General features: G+C 51.9%; 1 protein-coding gene across 4 annotated transcripts in view; it reads left to right on the forward strand.

The window, feature by feature from the left end:
- Positions 1-20,498, forward strand: part of bmpr1ba (bone morphogenetic protein receptor, type IBa) — a 146,577-nt gene that overhangs the window by 111,470 nt on the left and 14,609 nt on the right. For all 4 annotated transcript variants that reach the window (XM_055918707.1, XM_055918709.1, XM_055918710.1 and 1 more), the window contains 2 exons: positions 7,813-7,972; positions 9,694-9,796. In XM_055918707.1, coding sequence (XP_055774682.1) covers positions 7,813-7,972; positions 9,694-9,796 — 263 coding nt within the window. The remainder of the gene's footprint in view (positions 1-7,812; positions 7,973-9,693; positions 9,797-20,498) is intronic.

Below are 20,498 nucleotides of genomic sequence, written 5' to 3' on the forward strand. Positions count from 1 at the left end.
GAAGGGGGGGCGACAGAAGGAGGGAAGGGGGGCGACAGAGGAGGGAAGGGGGGCGACAGAGGAGGGAAGGGGGGCGACAGAGGAGGGAAGGGGGGCGACAGAAGGAGGGAAGGGGGGCGACAGAAGGAGGGAAGGGGGGCGACAGAGGAGGGAAGGGGGCGACAGAAGGAGGGAAGGGGGGCGACAGAAGGAGGGAAGGGGGGCGACAGAAGGAGGGAAGGGGGGCGACAGAAGGAGGGAAGGGGGGCGACAAGGAGGGAAGGGGGGGCGACAGAAGGAGGGAAGGGGGGGCGACAGAAGGAGGGAAGGGGGGCGACAGAAGGAGGGAAGGGGGGCGACAGAAGGAGGGAAGGGGGGCGACAGAAGGAGGGAAGGGTGGCGACAGAGGAGGGAAAGGGGGCGACAGAAGGAGGGAAGGGGGGCGACAGAAGGAGGGAAGGGGGGCGACAGAAGGAGGGAAGGGGGCGACAGAAGGAGGGAAGGGGAGCGACGGAGGAGGGCAGGGGGAGGAGGAGGAGGGAAGGGGGAGTGACAGGAGGAGGAGGGAATAGGGAGTGACAGGAGGAGGAGGGAAGGGGGAGCAATGGAGGAGGTTGGAGGGAGGGAAGGGGGGAATTTACCAGTGCACAGCACTCTCTCCTCTCTGTTCTGAACTGAGACGAGCTCCCTGCAGCTCTGTCAAATCCCATTTATTCAGCCACTTCACCTCTCTCTGCACCTCTCTCTGCACTTCTCTCTGCACTTCTCTCTGCACCCAAATCAGAGCATGCGTCCCAAATGTCACCCTATTCCCTGTATAGTGCACTTCTTTTGATCAGGGCCCTTAAGGCACTATTGTAGTTCACTATAAACACAGGGCACTATAAAGGGAATAGGGTGCCATTTGGAACATATCCTGAGCTTTGTTTATGTGGCCCTTTGAAAGCCTGTCTCTGTCGTCTGTCTGTCTGTCTGTCTGTCTGTCTGTCTGTCTGTCTGTCTGTCTGTCTGTCTGTCTGTCTGTCTGTCTCTCTCTCTGTCTCTCTGTCTGTCTGTCTGTCTGTCTGTCTGTCTGTCTCTGTCTGTCTCTGTCTGTCTGTCTCTGTCTGTCTGTCTCTGTCTGTCTGTCTCTGTCTGTCTGTCTCTGTCTGTCTCTGTCTGTCTCTGTCTGTCTCTGTCTGTCTCTGTCTGTCTGTCTCTGTCTGTCTCTGTCTGTCTCTGTCTGTCTGTCTGTCTCTGTCTGTCTCTGTCTGTCTGTCTGTCTCTCTCTTTCTGTCTGTGTCTGTCTCTCTCTTTCTGTCTGGCCTCAGGGATATTTGACATGGTATTAGGTTTGATAAGAGAACAGGTTTAGTCAACCTCACTACCTCTAGCTCCATTCTTCTCCGTGGACGACGGTGGCAGTAAAGTTGAAATGGCTGACGTTTTTGTTTGAATTGGATCTATGTTTTGGAGTGGAAGGAGCTGGAGCCTCAGGATTCACGTGAGAAAGTAAACCGTGTTTTATCATCACATTCAAGCTTCCATCATCCTTCCGTCATCCTTCCATCGTCCTTCCATCATCCCATCTCTGTGACTTAGACCAGTGTTTATGTGAGTGAGTGCTCCTATAAGGCACACCTCCGGTGCACTCTTTTAAACAGACGTGTGTTAAATGGCAGGTTGAAGGAGCAATCAGCAGTTGAAACAATAACAAAAGGTTTTCCCCCGTCACTGTTTCAGTAAAAAGCTGAGGGAATGAGACTGGAGAAATGTAACCACTCTCAAATTCATAGACAGAGCTATGGATTCAAGGACTGACCATCCATGACATCATCAACAGTATAGTTTCATCAATGTTTGTTTACATTTACTCTGTATTCAAACATTGGAGTGAAACAATGAAGCTTTTATTTTGAGTTCTGATCAGTGGAGGCTGCTGATGGGAGGACGGCTCATAATAATGTCTGGAACGGAGTTAATGGAATGGCATCAAACATATGGAAACCATGGAAACCACGTGTTTGATGTTGTTGATACCTTTCCACCTATTCCGCTCCAGCCATTACCATGTGCCCATCCCTCCCCATTTAAGGTACCACCAACCTCCTGTGGTTCTGAAGTAGAACCAGCTTATATTTTGTGTTCTGATGAGGTACGACAGTTGAATTAAGCTCACAAGCCATTATAACTTAGAATCTTCAAGAATCAATGGGTATACTGTTTATCAATGGGTACATAAGATTCATTTTTAAGCCCAAAAATCTATGTTGCAACTGCAGATTTCCCATTTAAACCAAGAACACGCCACATACACACTTCCCCTGCTGTTTGAAGTCAAAACCGATGGCTGACCTTTCCCCTAATTACAATATAATTGAATTGAATTGGCCTCATTGGTCTGAAGTACAACGTCAATGATACATATGTCTACCAGGCTGCAAGGAGTAGTGGGACACAGAGTTACCAGGAAAGAGATATCTTTCCAAATTACTCAACTTCAGTTCACCTCAATTTGTCCTTGTGCATGAAGATCTACAATTTCAAGATGTCCCTTGTTTTAGGGGAATAGGGAATAATATGGATTTAATCATTTCAGGAGTTAATTTTAAATGTTCTTACTCCTGTTACAGGTTTGACTGAGAACCATTAAAGGGATAGTTGACCCAAATGCCAAAATGACATTGTTAATAAAGCATGAATTGCTGTTTTACCTTGTCCATAGACTGCTTTACAGGGAAAGGAAACCAGTGTGTCATTTTGTTATTTTGGGAGAACTAGCCGTTTAACAAAACATGTTATTTGTTTTGGGGGGTAAAATGGATTATCGTGAGGTGTCAAAGTTCTTTGATGAGAGGAGCGGTGGCAAAGACGAAAGAGCCAAGAGTGCCAATCATCAGCCTTTGATTAACAGCCCCGAAAATATACATCCTGTCCTGTAAACCCCTCCTCTTCTTCAGTATCCTGTAAACCCCCCCTCTTCTTCAGTATCCTGTCCTGAAACCCCTCCTCTTCTTCAGTATCCTGTCCTGTAAACCCCTCCTCTTCTTAAGTATCCTGTCCTGTAAACCCCTCCTCTTCGCCAGTATCCTGTCCTGTAAACCCCTCATCTTCTTCAGTATCCTGTCCTGTAAACCCCTCCTCTTCTTCAGTATCCTGTCCTGTTAACCCCTCCTCTTCTTAAGTATCCTGTCCTGTAAACCCCTCATCTTCTTCAGTATCCTGTCCTGTAATCCCCTCCTCTTCTTAAGTATCCTGTCCTGTAAACCCCTCCTCTTCTTCAGTATCCTGTCCTGTAAACCCCTCCTCTTCTTCAGTATCCTGTAAACCCCTCCTCTTCTTCGGTATCCTGTAAACCCCTCCTCTTCTTGAGTATCCTGTAAACCCCTCCTCTTCTTCAGTATCCTGTAAACCCCTCCTCTTCTTCAGTATTCTGTAAACCCCTCCTCTTCTTCACTATCCTGTAAACCCCTCCTCTTCTTCAGTATCCTGTCCTGTAAACCCCTCCTCTTCTTCACTATCCTGTCCTGTAAACCCCTCCTCATCTTCAGTATCCTGTCCTGTAAACCCCTCCTCTTCTTCAGTATCCTGTCCTGTTAACCCCTCCTCTTCTTCAGTATCCTGTCCTGTAAACCCCTCATCTTCTTCAGTATCCTGTCCTGTAAACCCCTCCTCTTCTTCAGTATCCTGTCCTGTAAACCCCTCCTCTTCTTCAGTATCCTGTCCTGTAAACCCCTCTTCTTCTTCAGTATCCTGTCCTGTAAACCCCTCTTCTTCTTCAGTATCCTGTCCTGTAAACCCCTCCTCTTCTTCACTATCCTGTCCTGTAAACCCCTCCTCATCTTCACTATCCTGTCCTGTAAACCCCTCCTCTTCTTCAGTATCCTGTCCTGTAAACCCCTCCTCTTCTTCAGTATCCTGTCCTGTTAACCCCTCCTCTTCTTCAGTATCCTGTCCTGTAAACCCCTCCTCTTCTTCAGTATCCTGTCCTGTAAACCCCTCCTCTTCTTCAGTATCCTGTCCTGTAAACCCCTCCTCTTCTTCAGTATCCTGTCCTGTAAACCCCTCCTCTTCTTCAGTATCCTGTCCTGTAAACCCCTCCTCTTCTTCAGTATCCTGTCCTGTAAACCCCTCCTCTTCTTTAGTATCCTGTCCTGTTAACCCCTCATCTTCTTCAGTATCCTGTCCTGTTAACCCCTCATCTTCTTCAGTATCCTGTCCTGTAAACCCCTCCTCTTCTTCAGTATCATGTCCTGTAAACCCCTCCTCTTCTTCAGTATCCTGTCCTGTAAACCCCTCCTCTTCTTGAGTATCCTGTAAACCCCTCCTCTTCTTCAGTATCCTGTAAACCCCTCCTCTTCTTCAGTATCCTGTCCTGTAAACCCCTCCTCTTCGTCAGTATCCTGTCCTGTAAACTCCACTCAAAGTCCTATCTTTACTACACAAATAGATGGTTTCCCAGACACAGATTAAGTATTTTCCTGAACTAAAAAGTATCTTTGATTCTCCACTGAAAGCCCTTTTTAGTCCAGGACTACTGTTAGAACAGTCTCGATGTTGAAATGATCTGACATGTCTGGTGTAATATGGCTGCTTTTTAGGCTTAATCTGTATCCAGGAAACCGCCCCAAGAAGACAACTGGCAAAAGTAATGAATGTCCCCAAAAGTCACACATGTCTTTTATACGCTGAGTAGATAAAACATTAGGAACATCTGCTCTTTCCATGACATACCAGACTACTGACCAGGTGAAAGCTATGATCCCTTATTGATGTCACTTGTTAAATCCACTTCAATCAGTGTAGATGAAGGAGAGGAGACGGGTTTAAGAAGTAGTTTTAAGGCTTAAGGCAATTGAGACATGGATAGTGTATGTGTGCCGTTCAGAGGGTGAAGGGATAAGACAAAAGGTTTAAGTGCCTTTGAACGGGGTATGGTAGTAGGTGCCAGGCAGGCGCACCGGTTTGTGTCAAGAACTGCAACGCTGCTGGGTTTTTCACGCTTAACAGTTTCCCGTGTGTATCAAGAATGCTCCACCACCCAAAGGACATCCAGCCAACTTGACACAACTGTGGGAAGCATTGGAGTCAACATGGACCAGCATCCCTGTGGAACGCTTTCGACACCTTGTAGAGTCCATGGCTAGAAGAGGCAATTCTGTGGGCAGATTGGGGATGCAACACAATATTAGGAAGGTGTTCCTAATGTTTTTTACACTCAGTGTATACGTCGAATACATGTTAAGGGACTAGGCTTTCTGTAAAGCTATTGTCTATACATAATAAGGATAATGTCCCACTTCTTTTGGCTACCTGGTTCCATGGTCTTCCACTCTGTCTGGAAAGCTCTTCCGTTGTTGACAGATTGGACGATTTGATCGGTGTGAAGTCAATCTTTGGAGTGGGTATCATATGACTGCTAGTGTTTATTGTAACAAGGAAGGACACTTACTTTTTTTTTGTTGTTGGACGATCTCCACGATGCAGCTGTGAAGCATCTGGTCTGAATGAGTGTGCCAGAATGAATGAAAACCCCCTCTAACGTATGAATGAAAGTTCTCTGTGTCCCAAATGGCATCCGTATTTCCTATAGTGTACACTACTTTTGAACCGGGTCCATAGGGCTCTTGTTAAAAGTAGTGCGCATGGGACAGGATACTATTTAGAACACTTACGTCTTTGGACTTTCTTCTCCTGATGTGACAAACAGGTGCTCTTTTGAAACGGGATGTGTGTGTAGGAAATGCTGGAGACTATAGTACAACAATGGCTACTTGAATGTGACTATTTTGAAATATGATTTCCAAGACTTTGCCATGTTATCTTTTTTTTTGTGAACACCTGTTTATTATTGACTTGTACAACAACGTTATAATCAATGAGAAACAAAAACAAATGTTGAATCCAGCCCATCCCAACCCCATCCCAACCCCATCCCCAGCCCATCCCAACCCCAGCTCACCCCAACCCCATCCCAGCTCACCCCAACCCCATCCCAGCCCATCCCAACCCCATCCCATCCCATCCCAACCCCAGCCCATCCCCAGCCCATCCCCAGCCCATCCCATCCCAACCCCAGCTCATCCCAACCCCAGCTCATCCCAACCCCAGCTCATCCCAACCCCAGCTCATCCAACCCCATCCCAACCCAACCCCAGCTCATCCCAACCCCAGCTCATCCCAACCCCATCCCAACCCAACCCCAGTTCATCCAACCCCATCCCAACCCAACCCCAGCTCATCCAACCCCAGCTCATCTCAACCCCAGCCCACCCCAGCTCATCCAACCCCAGCTCATCCAACCCCAGCTCATCCCAACCCCAGCTCATCCCAACCCCAGCTCATCTCAACCCCAGCCCACCCAACCCCAGCTCATCCAACCCCAGCTCATCCCAACCCCAGCTCATCCCAACCCCAGCTCATCCCAACCCCAGCTCATCTCATCCCCAGCTCATCCCAACCCCAGCTCATCCCAACCCCATCCCATCCCAACCCCATCCCATCCCCAGCCCATCCCATCCCCAGCCCATCCCAACCCCAGCTCATCCCAACCCCAGCTCATCCCAACCCCATCCCAACCCCATCCCAACCCCATCCCAACCCCAGCTCATCCCAACCCCATCCCAACCCCAGCTCATCCCAACCCCAGCCCATCCCATCCCAACCCCAGCTCATCCCAACCCCAGCTCATCCCAACCCCAGCTCATCCCAACCCCAGCTCATCCCAACCCCAGCTCATCCAACCCCAGCTCATCCAACCCCAGCTCATCCCAACCCCAGCTCATCCCAATCCCAGCTCATCCCAATCCCAGCTCATCCCAACCCCAGCTCATCCCAACCCCAGCTCATCCAACCCCAGCTCATCCCAACCCCAGCTCATCCAACCCCAGCTCATCCCAACCCCAGCTCATCCAACCCCAGCTCATCCCAACCCCAGCTCATCCCAACCCCAGCCCATCCCAACCCCAGCCCATCCCAACCCCAGCTCATCCCAACCCCAGCTGATCCCAACCCCAGCTCATCCCAACCCCAGCTCATCCAACCCCAGCTCATCCAACCCCATCCCAGCTCATCCCAACCCCAGCTCATCCCAACCCCATCCCAACCCCAGCTCATCTCAACCCCAGCCCATCCCATCCCAACCCAACCCCAGCTCATCCAACCCCATCCCAACCCCAGCTCATCCCAACCCCAGCTCATCCCAACCCCAGCTCATCCCAACCCCAGCTCATCCCAACCCCAGCCCATCCCAACCCCGGCTCATCCCAACCCCGGCTCATCCCAACCCCGGCTCATCCCAACCCCGGCTCATCCCAACCCCGGCTCATCCCAACCCCAGCTCATCCCAACCCCAGCTCACCCCAACCCCAGCTCATCCCAACCCCAGCTCACCCCAACCCCAGCTCATCCCAACCTGCTCATCCCAACCCCAGCCCATCCCAACCCCAGCTCATCCAACCCGCTCATCCCAACCCCAGCTCATCCCAACCCCAGCTCATCCCAACCCCATCCCAACCCCATCCCAACCCAACCCCAGCCCATCCCAACCCCATCCCAACCCCATCCCAACCCAACCCCAGCTCATCCCAACCCCAGCTCATCCCAACCCTAGCTCATCCCAACCCAACCCCAGCTCATCCCAACCCCAGCTCATCCCAACCCCAGCTCATCCCAACCCAACCCCAAAATGACTTGTTTTTGTGACAAAACTAATGAAGGTGTGATTGTTGCTTGTGAATCCTAAGTCTAACCCTCTGTCTCTCTGTCTTGTCCTTGTTGCTAACATTCTGATTGAGGTTGTTGCTTGTGAATCCTAAGTCTAACCCTCTGTCTCTCTGTGTCCTGTCCTTATAGCTAACGTTCTGGACAGTATGTTGCTGAGGACTTTGGGGAAGGCGGCGGTGGACAGTGGAAAGGACGCCAGTGGGAACACAGCCCCAGCCCTGCCCCAGCGACAGCTCTGGTGTTACTGCTATCACCACTGTCCTGAGGACTCCACCAACAACACCTGCAGGTGTGGGCCCAACACACACACACACACACACACACACACACACACACACACACACACACACACACACACACACACACACACACACACACACACACACACACACACACACACACACACACACACACACACACAAACGGATGTATGCGCACACACACACACATGCACTCATGAATGTACTCTCTCTCTCACACACACACAGACACACACACACACACATTTATTGTAATATCCTTGTGGGGACCAAACAATTGATTCCCATTACAAAATCATATTTTCCCTAACTCCTAAACGTAAACCCTAAGCCTAAAGTAGCCTTTTTCTTTGTGGGGACCGGTGAAATGTCCCCACTTGTCCAAATTCCTTGTTTTACTATTCTTGTGAGGACTTCTGGTACCCATAAGGATAGTAAAACCAAACACACACACACACAAATGCAAAACCATACTCACACGCACACACTATATCCTACGCATATATTTGATGCTCGTCTTGCACATGTAGATCCAACACTCTGGCCCATCCACATTCACAGTGCTGATCTCAGATCAGGTTCTCTCTGTCCATATAATCTTATTAATTATGATCTAAAAGGGAAAACTGATCCTAGACCAGCATTTTTAAACGATTAGGCTGTATTGATAACCATGGAAGAGAAACTGTTTCAGTACTTCACCTTAGTGCAGTACACTTACAGTATGATGTAACAGTTTCATGTGTATTGTTCTGCCTAATGCAGTTTGTTTGGAGGGAAAACGCTCGCTGACACGTTCCCTGTCGATGTGTTTTCCCCTTAGCAACTCAACCCTCAAATATTCCCTGACGTTCCCATATTATTGCCTGATGTGCTGTGCTAATTAGTTTAACGCACAAGCGGTCACACACAATAACATCAGTGGCTAATTACTCTGTCTCTTGCCAACTTTGAATATAACATGAATTCTTCATTATTAACGTCATGAAACAGAAGTCGTCTGGGCTAATATTTAACTCCAATAACAACCCTGAACGTGACCTGTTAGTAAAGCTGCACACACACAAACACTCACTCACACTATTCCTGTGAGGACTTTTTGGGTACCAAAAATGTATTCCCATTCAAAATCCCTTTTACCCCTAAACCTAAACCCCGGAGACTTTTTACAAGTGAGGACCGGCAAAATGTCATCACTTCTCAGAATTTTTGTTGGCTCACTATTCTTGTGAGGCCTTCTGATAATCACAAGTATAGTAAACTGTGTACACACACACACACACACACACACCAGCTGTGAATGGTACTCACAACATTTGACTAATTAGCCCCGATCACTAATTAATTAGATGAAGCTGTTGATAATATACATTATTAATAAATACATGAAGTCATTGTGCTGGACATAATAGAAATGACTGATGATCATTTTTATGCTTATTGATTTGTGCTATTAATGCAGTAATGGTGATAATGTATATAGTAATGATGTATGTGAAGCACCTTGTACTGCTTTTTTTTTTGGTACGAAATAAAGTTTGATTTGATTGTGATGATCTAGATGGTAATGTAATGCGTTGTGTTCTAGGATGGATAATGATCTGAGTAATGGTGATAGTGCAGGTAGATTGTGATGATCTAGATGGTAATGTAATGCGTTGTGTTCTAGGATGGATAATGATCTGAGTAATGGTGATAGTGCAGGTAGATTGTGATGATCTAGATGGTAATGTAATGCGTTGTGATTTAGGACGGATGGGTACTGCTTCACCATGGTGGATGAAGAGGAGGGAGGGGTCCCTGTTCTCACATCAGGATGTCTGGGTCTGGTGGGATCAGAGTTCCAGTGCAGGGTAAGTCTGAGGACCACCACCACACTGAGACCACCCCACTCCACCCCACTGAAACCACTCCACCACACTGAAACCACCCCACTCTACCACAGTGAATCCACCGCACTCCACCACACTGAAACCACTCCACCACACTGAAACCACCCCACTCTACCACACTTAAACCACCCCACTCCACCACACTAAAACCACCCCACTCCACCACACTAAAACCACCCCACCACACTGAAACCATCCCACTCTACCACACTAAAACCACCCCACTCCACCACACTAAAACCACCCCACCACACTGAAACCATCCCACTCTACCACACTGAAACCACTCCACCACACTGAAACCACCCCACTCTACCACAGTGAATCCACCCCACTCTACCACACTGAAACCACTCCACCACACTAAAACCACCCCACTCCACCACACTGAAACCACCCCACTCCACCACACTGAAACCACCCCACTCTACCACAGTGAAACCACCCCACCACAGTGAAACCACCTCACCACACTAAAACCACCCCCCTCTACCACACTGAAACCACCCCACCACAGTGAAACCACCCCACCACACTGAAACCACCCCACTCCACCACACTGAAACCACCCCACTAAACCACACTGAAACCACCCCACTAAACCACACTGAAACCACCCCACTCCACCACACTGAAACCACCCCACTCTACCACACTGAAACCACCCCACTCTACCACAGTGAAACCACCCCACTCCACCACACTGAAACCACCCCACTCTACCACACTGAAACCACCCCACTCTACCACACTGAAACCACCACACTGAAACCACCCCACTCTACCACAGTGAATCCACCCCACTCTACCGCACTGAATCCACCGCACTGAATCCACCCCACTCTACCACACTAAAACCACCCCACTCCACCACACTGAAACCACCCCACTCTACCACACTGAAACCACTCTACCACACTGAAACCACTCTACCACACTGAAACCACTCTACCACACTGAAACCACTCTACTCCACTGAAACCACCCCACTCCACCACACTGAAACCACCCCACTCTACCACACTGAAACCACCCTACTCCAACACACTGAAACCACCCCACACTACCACACTGAAACCACCCCACTCCAACACACTGAAACCACCCCACCACACTGAAACTACCCCACCACACTGAAACCACCCCACCACACTGAAACCACCCCACTCTACCACACTGAAACCACCCCACCCCACCACACTGAAACCACCCCACCCTACCACACTGAAACCACCCCACTCTACCACACTGAAACCACCCCACTCTACCACACTGAAACCACCCCACTCCACCACACTGAAACCACCCCACTCCACCACACTGAAACCACCCCACTCCACCACACTGAAACCACCTCACTCCACCACACTGAAACCCCCCCACTCCACCACACTGAAACCACTCCACTCTACCACAGTGAAACCACCCCACTCCACCACACTGAAACCACTCCACTCTACCACACTGAAACCACCTCACTCCACCACACTGAAACCACCCCACTCCACCACACTGAAACCACTCCACTCTACCACACTGAAACCACCCCACTCCACCACACTGAAACCACCCCACTCCACAACACTGAAACCACCTCACTCCACCACACTGAAACCACCCCACTCCACCACACTGAAACCACCCCACTCCACCACACTGAAACCACCCCACTCTACCACAGTGAAACCACCCCACCACACTAAACCCCCCCCCCCTCTACCACACTGAAATCACCCCACTCCACCACACTGAAACCACCCCACTCCACCACACTGAAACCACCCCACTCTACCACACTGAAACCACTCTACTCCACTGAAACCACCCCACTCCACCACACTGAAACCACCCCACTCTACCACACTGAAACCACCCTACTCCAACACACTGAAACCACCCCACACTACCACACTGAAACCACCCCACTCCAACACACTGAAACCACCCCACTCCACCACACTGAAACCACCCCACCACACTGAAACCACCCCACCACACTGAAACCACCCCACTCTACCACACTGAAACCACCCCACCCCACCACACTGAAACCACCCCACTCTACCACACTGAAACCACCCCACTCTACCACACTGAAACCACCCCACTCTACCACACTGAAACCACCCCACTCCACCACACTGAAACCACCCCACTCCACCACACTGAAACCACCCCACTCCACCACACTGAAACCACCTCACTCCACCACACTGAAACCACCCCACTCCACCACACTGAAACCACTCCACTCTACCACAGTGAAACCACCCCACTCCACCACACTGAAACCACCCCACTCCACCACACTGAAACCACCTCACTCCACCACACTGAAACCACCCCACTCCACCACACTGAAACCACTCCACTCTACCACAGTGAAACCACCCCACTCCACCACAGTGAAACCACTCCACCACACTGAAACCACCTCACTCCACCACACTGAAACCACCCCACTCCACCACACTGAAACCACCCCACTCCACCACACTGAAACCACCCCACTCCACCACACTGAAACCACCCCACTCCACCACACTGAAACCACCCCACTCCACCACACTGAAACCACCCCACTCCACCACACTGAAACCACCCCACTCTACCACAGTGAAACCACCCCACCACACTAAACCCCCCCCCCCCTCTACCACACTGAAATCACCCCACTCCACCACACTGAAACCACTCTACCACACTGAAACCACTCCACCACACTGAAACCACCCCACTCTACCACAGTGAAACCACCCCACCACACTAAACCCCCCCCCTCTACCACACTGAAATCACCCCACTCCACCACACTGAAACCACCCCACTCCACCACACTGAAACCACCCCACTCCACCACACTGAAACCACCCCACTCTACCACACTGAAACCACCCCACTCTACCACACTGAAACCACCCCACTCCACCACACTGAAACCACCCCACTCTACCACACTGAAACCACTCTACCACACTGAAACCACTCCACCACACTGAAACCACCCCACTCTACCACAGTGAATCCACCCCACTCCAACACACTAAAACCACTCCACTCTACCACAGTGAAACCACCCCACTCTGCCACACTGAAACCACCTCACTCCACCACACTGAAACCACCCCACTCTATCACACTGAAACCACCCCACTCTACCACACTGAAACCACCCCACTCTACCACACTGAAACCACTCCACTCTACCACACTGAATCCACTCCACTCTACCACACTAAAACCACCCCACCACACTGAAACCACCCCACTCTACCACACTGAAACCACCCCACTCCACCAAACTGAAACCACCTCAGTCCACCACACTGAAACCACTCTACCACACTGAAACCACCCCACTCTACCACACTGGAACCACCCCACTCCACCACACTGAAACCACCCCACTCTACCACCTTGAAACCACTCTACCACACTGAAACCACCCCACTATACCACAGTGAATCCACCCCACTCTACCACACTGAAACCACCCAACTCCACCACACTGAAACCACTCCACTCTACCACACTGAAACCACCCCACTCTACCACAGTGAAACCACCCCACCACAGTGAAACCACCCCACCACACTGAAACCACCCCACTCCACCACACTGAAACCACCCCACTCCACCACACTGAAACCACCCCACTCTACCACACTGAAACCACCCCACCACACTGAAACCACCCCACTCTACCACAGTGAAACCACCCCACTCCACCACACTGAAACCACCCCACTCTACCACACTGAAACCACCACACTGAAACCACCCCACTCTACCACAGTGAATCCACCCCACTCTACCGCACTGAATCCACCGCACTGAATCCACCCCACTCCACCACAGTGAAACCACCCCACTCTACCACACTAAAACCACCCCACTCCACCACACTGAAACCACCCCACTCTACCACACTGAAACCACTCTACCACACTGAAACCACTCTACCACACTGAAACCACCCCACTCTACCACACTGAAACCACCCCACTCTACCACACTGAAACCACTCTACCACACTGAAACCACTCTACCACACTGAAACCACCCCACTCAAACACACTGAAACCACCCCACTCAAACACACTGAAACCACCCCACTCCACCACACTGAAACCACCCCACCACACTGAAACCACCCCACCACACTGAAACCACCCCACTCTACCACACTGAAACCACCCCACCCCACCACACTGAAACCACCCCACTCTACCACACTGAAACCACCCCACTCTACCACACTGAAACCACCCCACTCTACCACACTGAAACCACCCCACTCTACCACACTGAAACCACCCCACTCCACCACACTGAAACCACCCCACTCCACCACACTGAAACCACCTCACTCCACCACACTGAAACCACCCCACTCCACCACACTGAAACCACCCCACTCCACCACACTGAAACCACCCCACTCCACCACACTGAAACCACCTCACTCCACCACACTGAAACCACCCCACTCCACCACACTGAAACCACTCCACTCCACCACACTGAAACCACTCCACTCTACCACACTGAAACCACCCCACTCCACCACACTGAAACCACCTCACTCCACCACACTGAAACCACCCCACTCCACCACACTGAAACCACCCCACTCCACCACACTGAAACCACCCCACTCCACCACACTGAAACCACCCCACTCTACCACAGTGAAACCACCCCACCACACTAAACCCTCCCCCTCTACCACACTGAAACCACCCCACTCCACCACACTGAAACCACCCCACTCTACCACACTGAAACCACCCCACTCTACCACACTGAAACCACCCCACTCCACCACACTGAAACCACCCCACTCTACCACACTGAAACCACTCTACCACACTGAAACCACTCCACCACACTGAAACCACCCCACTCTACCACAGTGAATCCACCCCACTTTACCGCACTGAATCCACCGCACTGAATCCACCCCACTCCACCACAGTGAAACCACCCCACTCTACCACACTAAAACCACCCCACTCCACCACACTGAAACCACCCCACTCTACCACACTGAAACCACTCTACCACACTGAAACCACTCTACCCCACTGAAACCACCCCACTCCACCACACTGAAACCACCCCACTCTACCACACTGAAACCACCCTACTCCAACACACTGAAACCACCCCACTCTACCACACTGAAACCACCCCACTCCAACACACTGAAACCACCCCACTCCACCACACTGAAACCACCCCACCACACTGAAACCACCCCACCACACTGAAACCACCCCACCACACTGAAACCACCCCACTCTACCACACTGAATCCACCCCTCCCTACCACACTGAAACCACCCCACTCTACCACACTGAAACCACCCCACTCTACCACACTGAAACCACCCCACTCTACCACACTGAAACCACCCCACTCTACCACACTGAAACCACCCCACTCCACCACACTGAAACCACCCCACTCCACCACACTGAAACCACCCCACTCCACCACACTGAAACCACCTCACTCCACCACACTGAAACCACCCCACTCCACCACACTGAGACCACTCCACTCCACCACACTGAAACCACTCCACTCCACCACAGTGAAACCACCCCACCACACTAAACCCCCCCCTCTACCACACTGAAATCACCCCACTCCACCACACTGAAACCACCCCACTCCACCACACTGAAACCACCCCACTCTACCACACTGAAACCACCCCACTCTACCACACTGAAACCACCCCACTCCACCACACTGAAACCACCCCACTCTACCACACTGAAACCACTCTACCACACTGAAACCACTCCACCACACTGAAACCACCCCACTCTACCACAGTGAATCCACCCCACTTTACCGCACTGAATCCACCGCACTGAATCCACCCCACTCCACCACAGTGAAACCACCCCACTCTACCACACTAAAACCACCCCACTCCACCACACTGAAACCACCCCACTCTACCACACTGAAACCACTCTACCACACTGAAACCACTCTACCCCACTGAAACCACCCCACTCCACCACACTGAAACCACCCCACTCTACCACACTGAAACCACCCTACTCCAACACACTGAAACCACCCCATTCTACCACACTGAAACCACCCCACTCCAACACACTGAAACCACCCCACTCCACCACACTGAAACCACCCCACCACACTGAAACCACCCCACCACACTGAAACCACCCCACCACACTGAAACCACCCTACTCTACCACACTGAATCCACCCCTCCCTACCACACTGAAACCACCCCACTCTACCACACTGAAACCACCCCACTCTACCACACTGAAACCACCCCACTCTACCACACTGAAACCACCCCACTCTACCACACTGAAACCACCCCACTCCACCACACTGAAACCACTCCACTCCACCACACTGAAACCACCTCACTCCACCACACTGAAACCACCCCACTCCACCACACTGAAACCACTCCACTCCACCACACTGAAACCACCCCACTCTACCACAGTGAAACCACCCCACCACACTAAACCCCCCCCCCTCTACCACACTGAAATCACCCCACTCCACCACACTGAAACCACCCCACTCCACCACACTGAAACCACCCCACTCTACCACACTGAAACCACCCCACTCTACCACACTGAAACCACCCCACTCCACCACACTGAAACCACCCCACTCCACCACACTGAAACCACCCCACTCCACCACACTGAAACCACCTCACTCCACCACACTGAAACCACCCCACTCCACCACACTGAAACCACTCCACTCTACCACAGTGAAACCACCCCACTCCACCACACTGAAACCACCTCACTCCACCACACTGAAACCACCCCACTCCACCACACTGAAACCACTCCACTCTACCACACTGAAACCACCCCACTCTACCACACTGAAACCACCTCACTCCACCACACTGAAACCACCTCACTCCACCACACTGAAACCACCCCACTCCACCACACTGAAACCACCCCACTCCACCACACTGAAACCACCCCACTCTACCACAGTGAAACCACCCCACCACACTAACCCCCCCCCCTCTACCACACTGAAATCACCCCACTCCACCACACTGAAACCACCCCACTCCACCACACTGAAACCACCCCACTCTACCACACTGAAACCACCCCACTCTACCACACTGAAACCACCCCACTCCACCACACTGAAACCACCCCACTCTACCACACTGAAACCACTCTACCACACTGAAACCACTCTACCACACTGAAACCACTCCACCACACTGAAACCACCCCACTCTACCACAGTGAATCCACCCCACTCTACCGCACTGAATCCACCGCACTGAATCCACCCCACTCCACCACAGTGAAACCACCCCACTCTACCACACTAAAACCACCCCACTCCACCACACTGAAACCACCCCACTCTACCACACTGAAACCACTCTACCACACTGAAACCACTCTACCCCACTGAAACCACCCCACTCCACCACACTGAAACCACCCCACTCTACCACACTTAAACCACCCTACTCCAACACACTGAAACCACCCCACTCTACCACACTGAAACCACCCCACTCCAACACACTGAAACCACCCCACTCCACCACACTGAAACCACCCCACCACACTGAAACCACCCCACCACACTGAAACCACCCCACCACACTGAAACCACCCCACTCTACCACACTGAATCCAACCCTCCACACCACACTGAAACCACCCCACTCTACCACACTGAAACCACCCCACTCTACCACACTGAAACCACCCCACTCAACCACACTGAAACCACCCCACTCTACCACACTGAAACCACCCCACTCCACCACACTGAAACCACCCCACTCCACCACACTGAAACCACCCCACTCCACCACACTGAAACCACCTCACTCCACCACACTGAAACCACCCCACTCCGCCACACTGAGACCACTCCACTCCACCACACTGAAACCACTCAACTCCACCACACTGAAACCACTCCACTCCACCACACTGAAACCACCCCACTCCACCACACTGAAACCACTCCACTCCACCACACTGAGACCACCTCACTCCACCACACTGAAACCACTCCACTCCACCACACTGAAACCACCCCACTCCACCACACTGAAACCACCCCACTCCACCACACTGAAACCACCCCACTCCACCACACTGAAACCACCTCACTCCACCACACTGAAACCACTCCACTCCACCACACTGAAACCACCTCACTCCACCACACTGAAACCACCCCACTCCACCACACTGAAACCACCCCACTCCACCACACTGAAACCACCCCACTCCACCACACTGAAACCACCTCACTCCACCACACTGAAACCACCCCACTCCACCACACTGAAACCACTCCACTCTACCACAGTGAAACCACCCCACCACACTAACCCCCCCCCCCCTCTACCACACTGAAATCACCCCACTCCACCACACTGAAACCACCCCACTCCACCACACTGAAACCACCCCACTCTACCACACTGAAACCACCCCACTCTACCACACTGAAACCACCCCACTCCACCACACTGAAACCACCCCACTCTACCACACTGAAACCACTCTACCACACTGAAACCACTCTACCACACTGAAACCACTCTACCACACTGAAACCACTCCACCACACTGAAACCACCCACTCTACCACAGTGAATCCACCCCACTCTACCGCACTGAATCCACCGCACTGAATCCACCCCACTCCACCACAGTGAAACCTCCCCACTCGACCACACTGAAACCACCCCACTCTACCACACTGAAACCACCCCACTCCACCACAGTGAATCCACCCCACTCCACCACACTAAAACCACTCCACTCTACCACAGTGAAACCACCCCACTCTGCCACACTGAAACCACCTCACTCCACCACACTGAAACCACCCCACTCTACCACACTGAAACCACCCCACTCTACCACACTGAAACCACCCCACTCTACCACACTGAAACCACTCCACTCTACCACACTGAATCCACTGCACTCGACCACACTAAAACCACCCCACCACACTGAAACCACCCCACTCTACCACACTGAAACCACCCCACTCCACCACACTGAAACCACTCTACCACACTGAAACCACCCCACTCCACCACACTGAAACCACTCCACTCCACCACACTGAAACCACTCCACTCCACCACACTGAAACCACTCCACTCCACCACACTGAAACCACTCCACTCCACCACACTGAAACCACCTCACTCCACCACACTGAAACCACCCCACTCCACCACACTGAAACCACTCCACTCTACCACACTGAAACCACCACACTGAAACCACCTCACTCCACCACACTGAAACCAGTCCACTCCACCACAGTGAAACCACCCCACCACACTAAAACCCCCCCCCCTCTACCACACTGAAATCACCCCACTCCACCACACTGAAACCACCCCACTCCACCACACTGAAACCACCCCACTCTACCACACTGAAACCACCCCACTCTACCACACTGAAACCACCCCACTCCACCACACTGAAACCACCCCACTCCACCACACTGAAACCACCCCACTCCACCACACTGAAACCACTCCACTCTACCACACTGAAACCACCCCACTCTACCACACTGAAACCACCCCACTCCACCACACTGAAACCACCCCACTCCACCACACTGAAACCACTCCACTCCACCACACTGAAACCACCCCACTCTACCACACTGAAACCACCCCACTCTACCACACTGAAACCACCCCACTCCACCACACTGAAACCACCCCACTCTACCACACTGAAACCACTCTACCACACTGAAACCACTCCACCACACTGAAACCACCCCACTCTACCACAGTGAATCCACCCCACTCTACCGCACTGAATTCACCGCACTGAATCCACCCCACTCCACCACAGTGAAACCACCCCACTCTACCACACTGAAACCACCCCACTCCACCACAGTGAATCCACCCCACTCCACCACACTAAAACCACTCCACTCTACCACAGTGAAACCACCCCACTCTGCCACACTGAAACCACCCCACTCCACCACACTGAAACCACCCCACTCCACCACACTGAAACCACCCCACTCTACCACACTGAAACCACCCCACTCTACCACACTGAAACCACCCCACTCTACCACACTGAAACCACCCCACTCTACCACACTGAAACCACTCCACTCTACCACACTGAATCCACTCCACTCTACCACACTAAAACCACCCCACCACACTGAAACCACCCCACTCTACCACACTGAAACCACCCCACTCCACCACACTGAAACCACTCTACCACACTGAAACCACCCCACTCCACCACACTGAAACCACCCCACTCTACCACACTGAAACCACTCTACCACACTGAAACCACCCCACTATACCACAGTGAATCCACCCCACTCTACCACACTGAAACCACCCCACTCTACCACACTAAAACCACCCCACTCCACCACACTGAAACCACCCCACTCTACCACACTGAAACCACTCTACCACACTGAAACCACTCTACCACACTGAAACCACTCTACCCCACTGAAACGACCCCACTCCACCACACTGAAACCACCCCACTCTACCACACTGAAACCACCCCACTCCAACACACTGAAACCACCCCACTCCAACACACTGAA

This window comes from Salvelinus fontinalis, chromosome 4 (genome assembly GCF_029448725.1).
Source record: "Salvelinus fontinalis isolate EN_2023a chromosome 4, ASM2944872v1, whole genome shotgun sequence".
Taxonomy (NCBI): Eukaryota; Metazoa; Chordata; class Actinopteri; order Salmoniformes; family Salmonidae; genus Salvelinus; species Salvelinus fontinalis.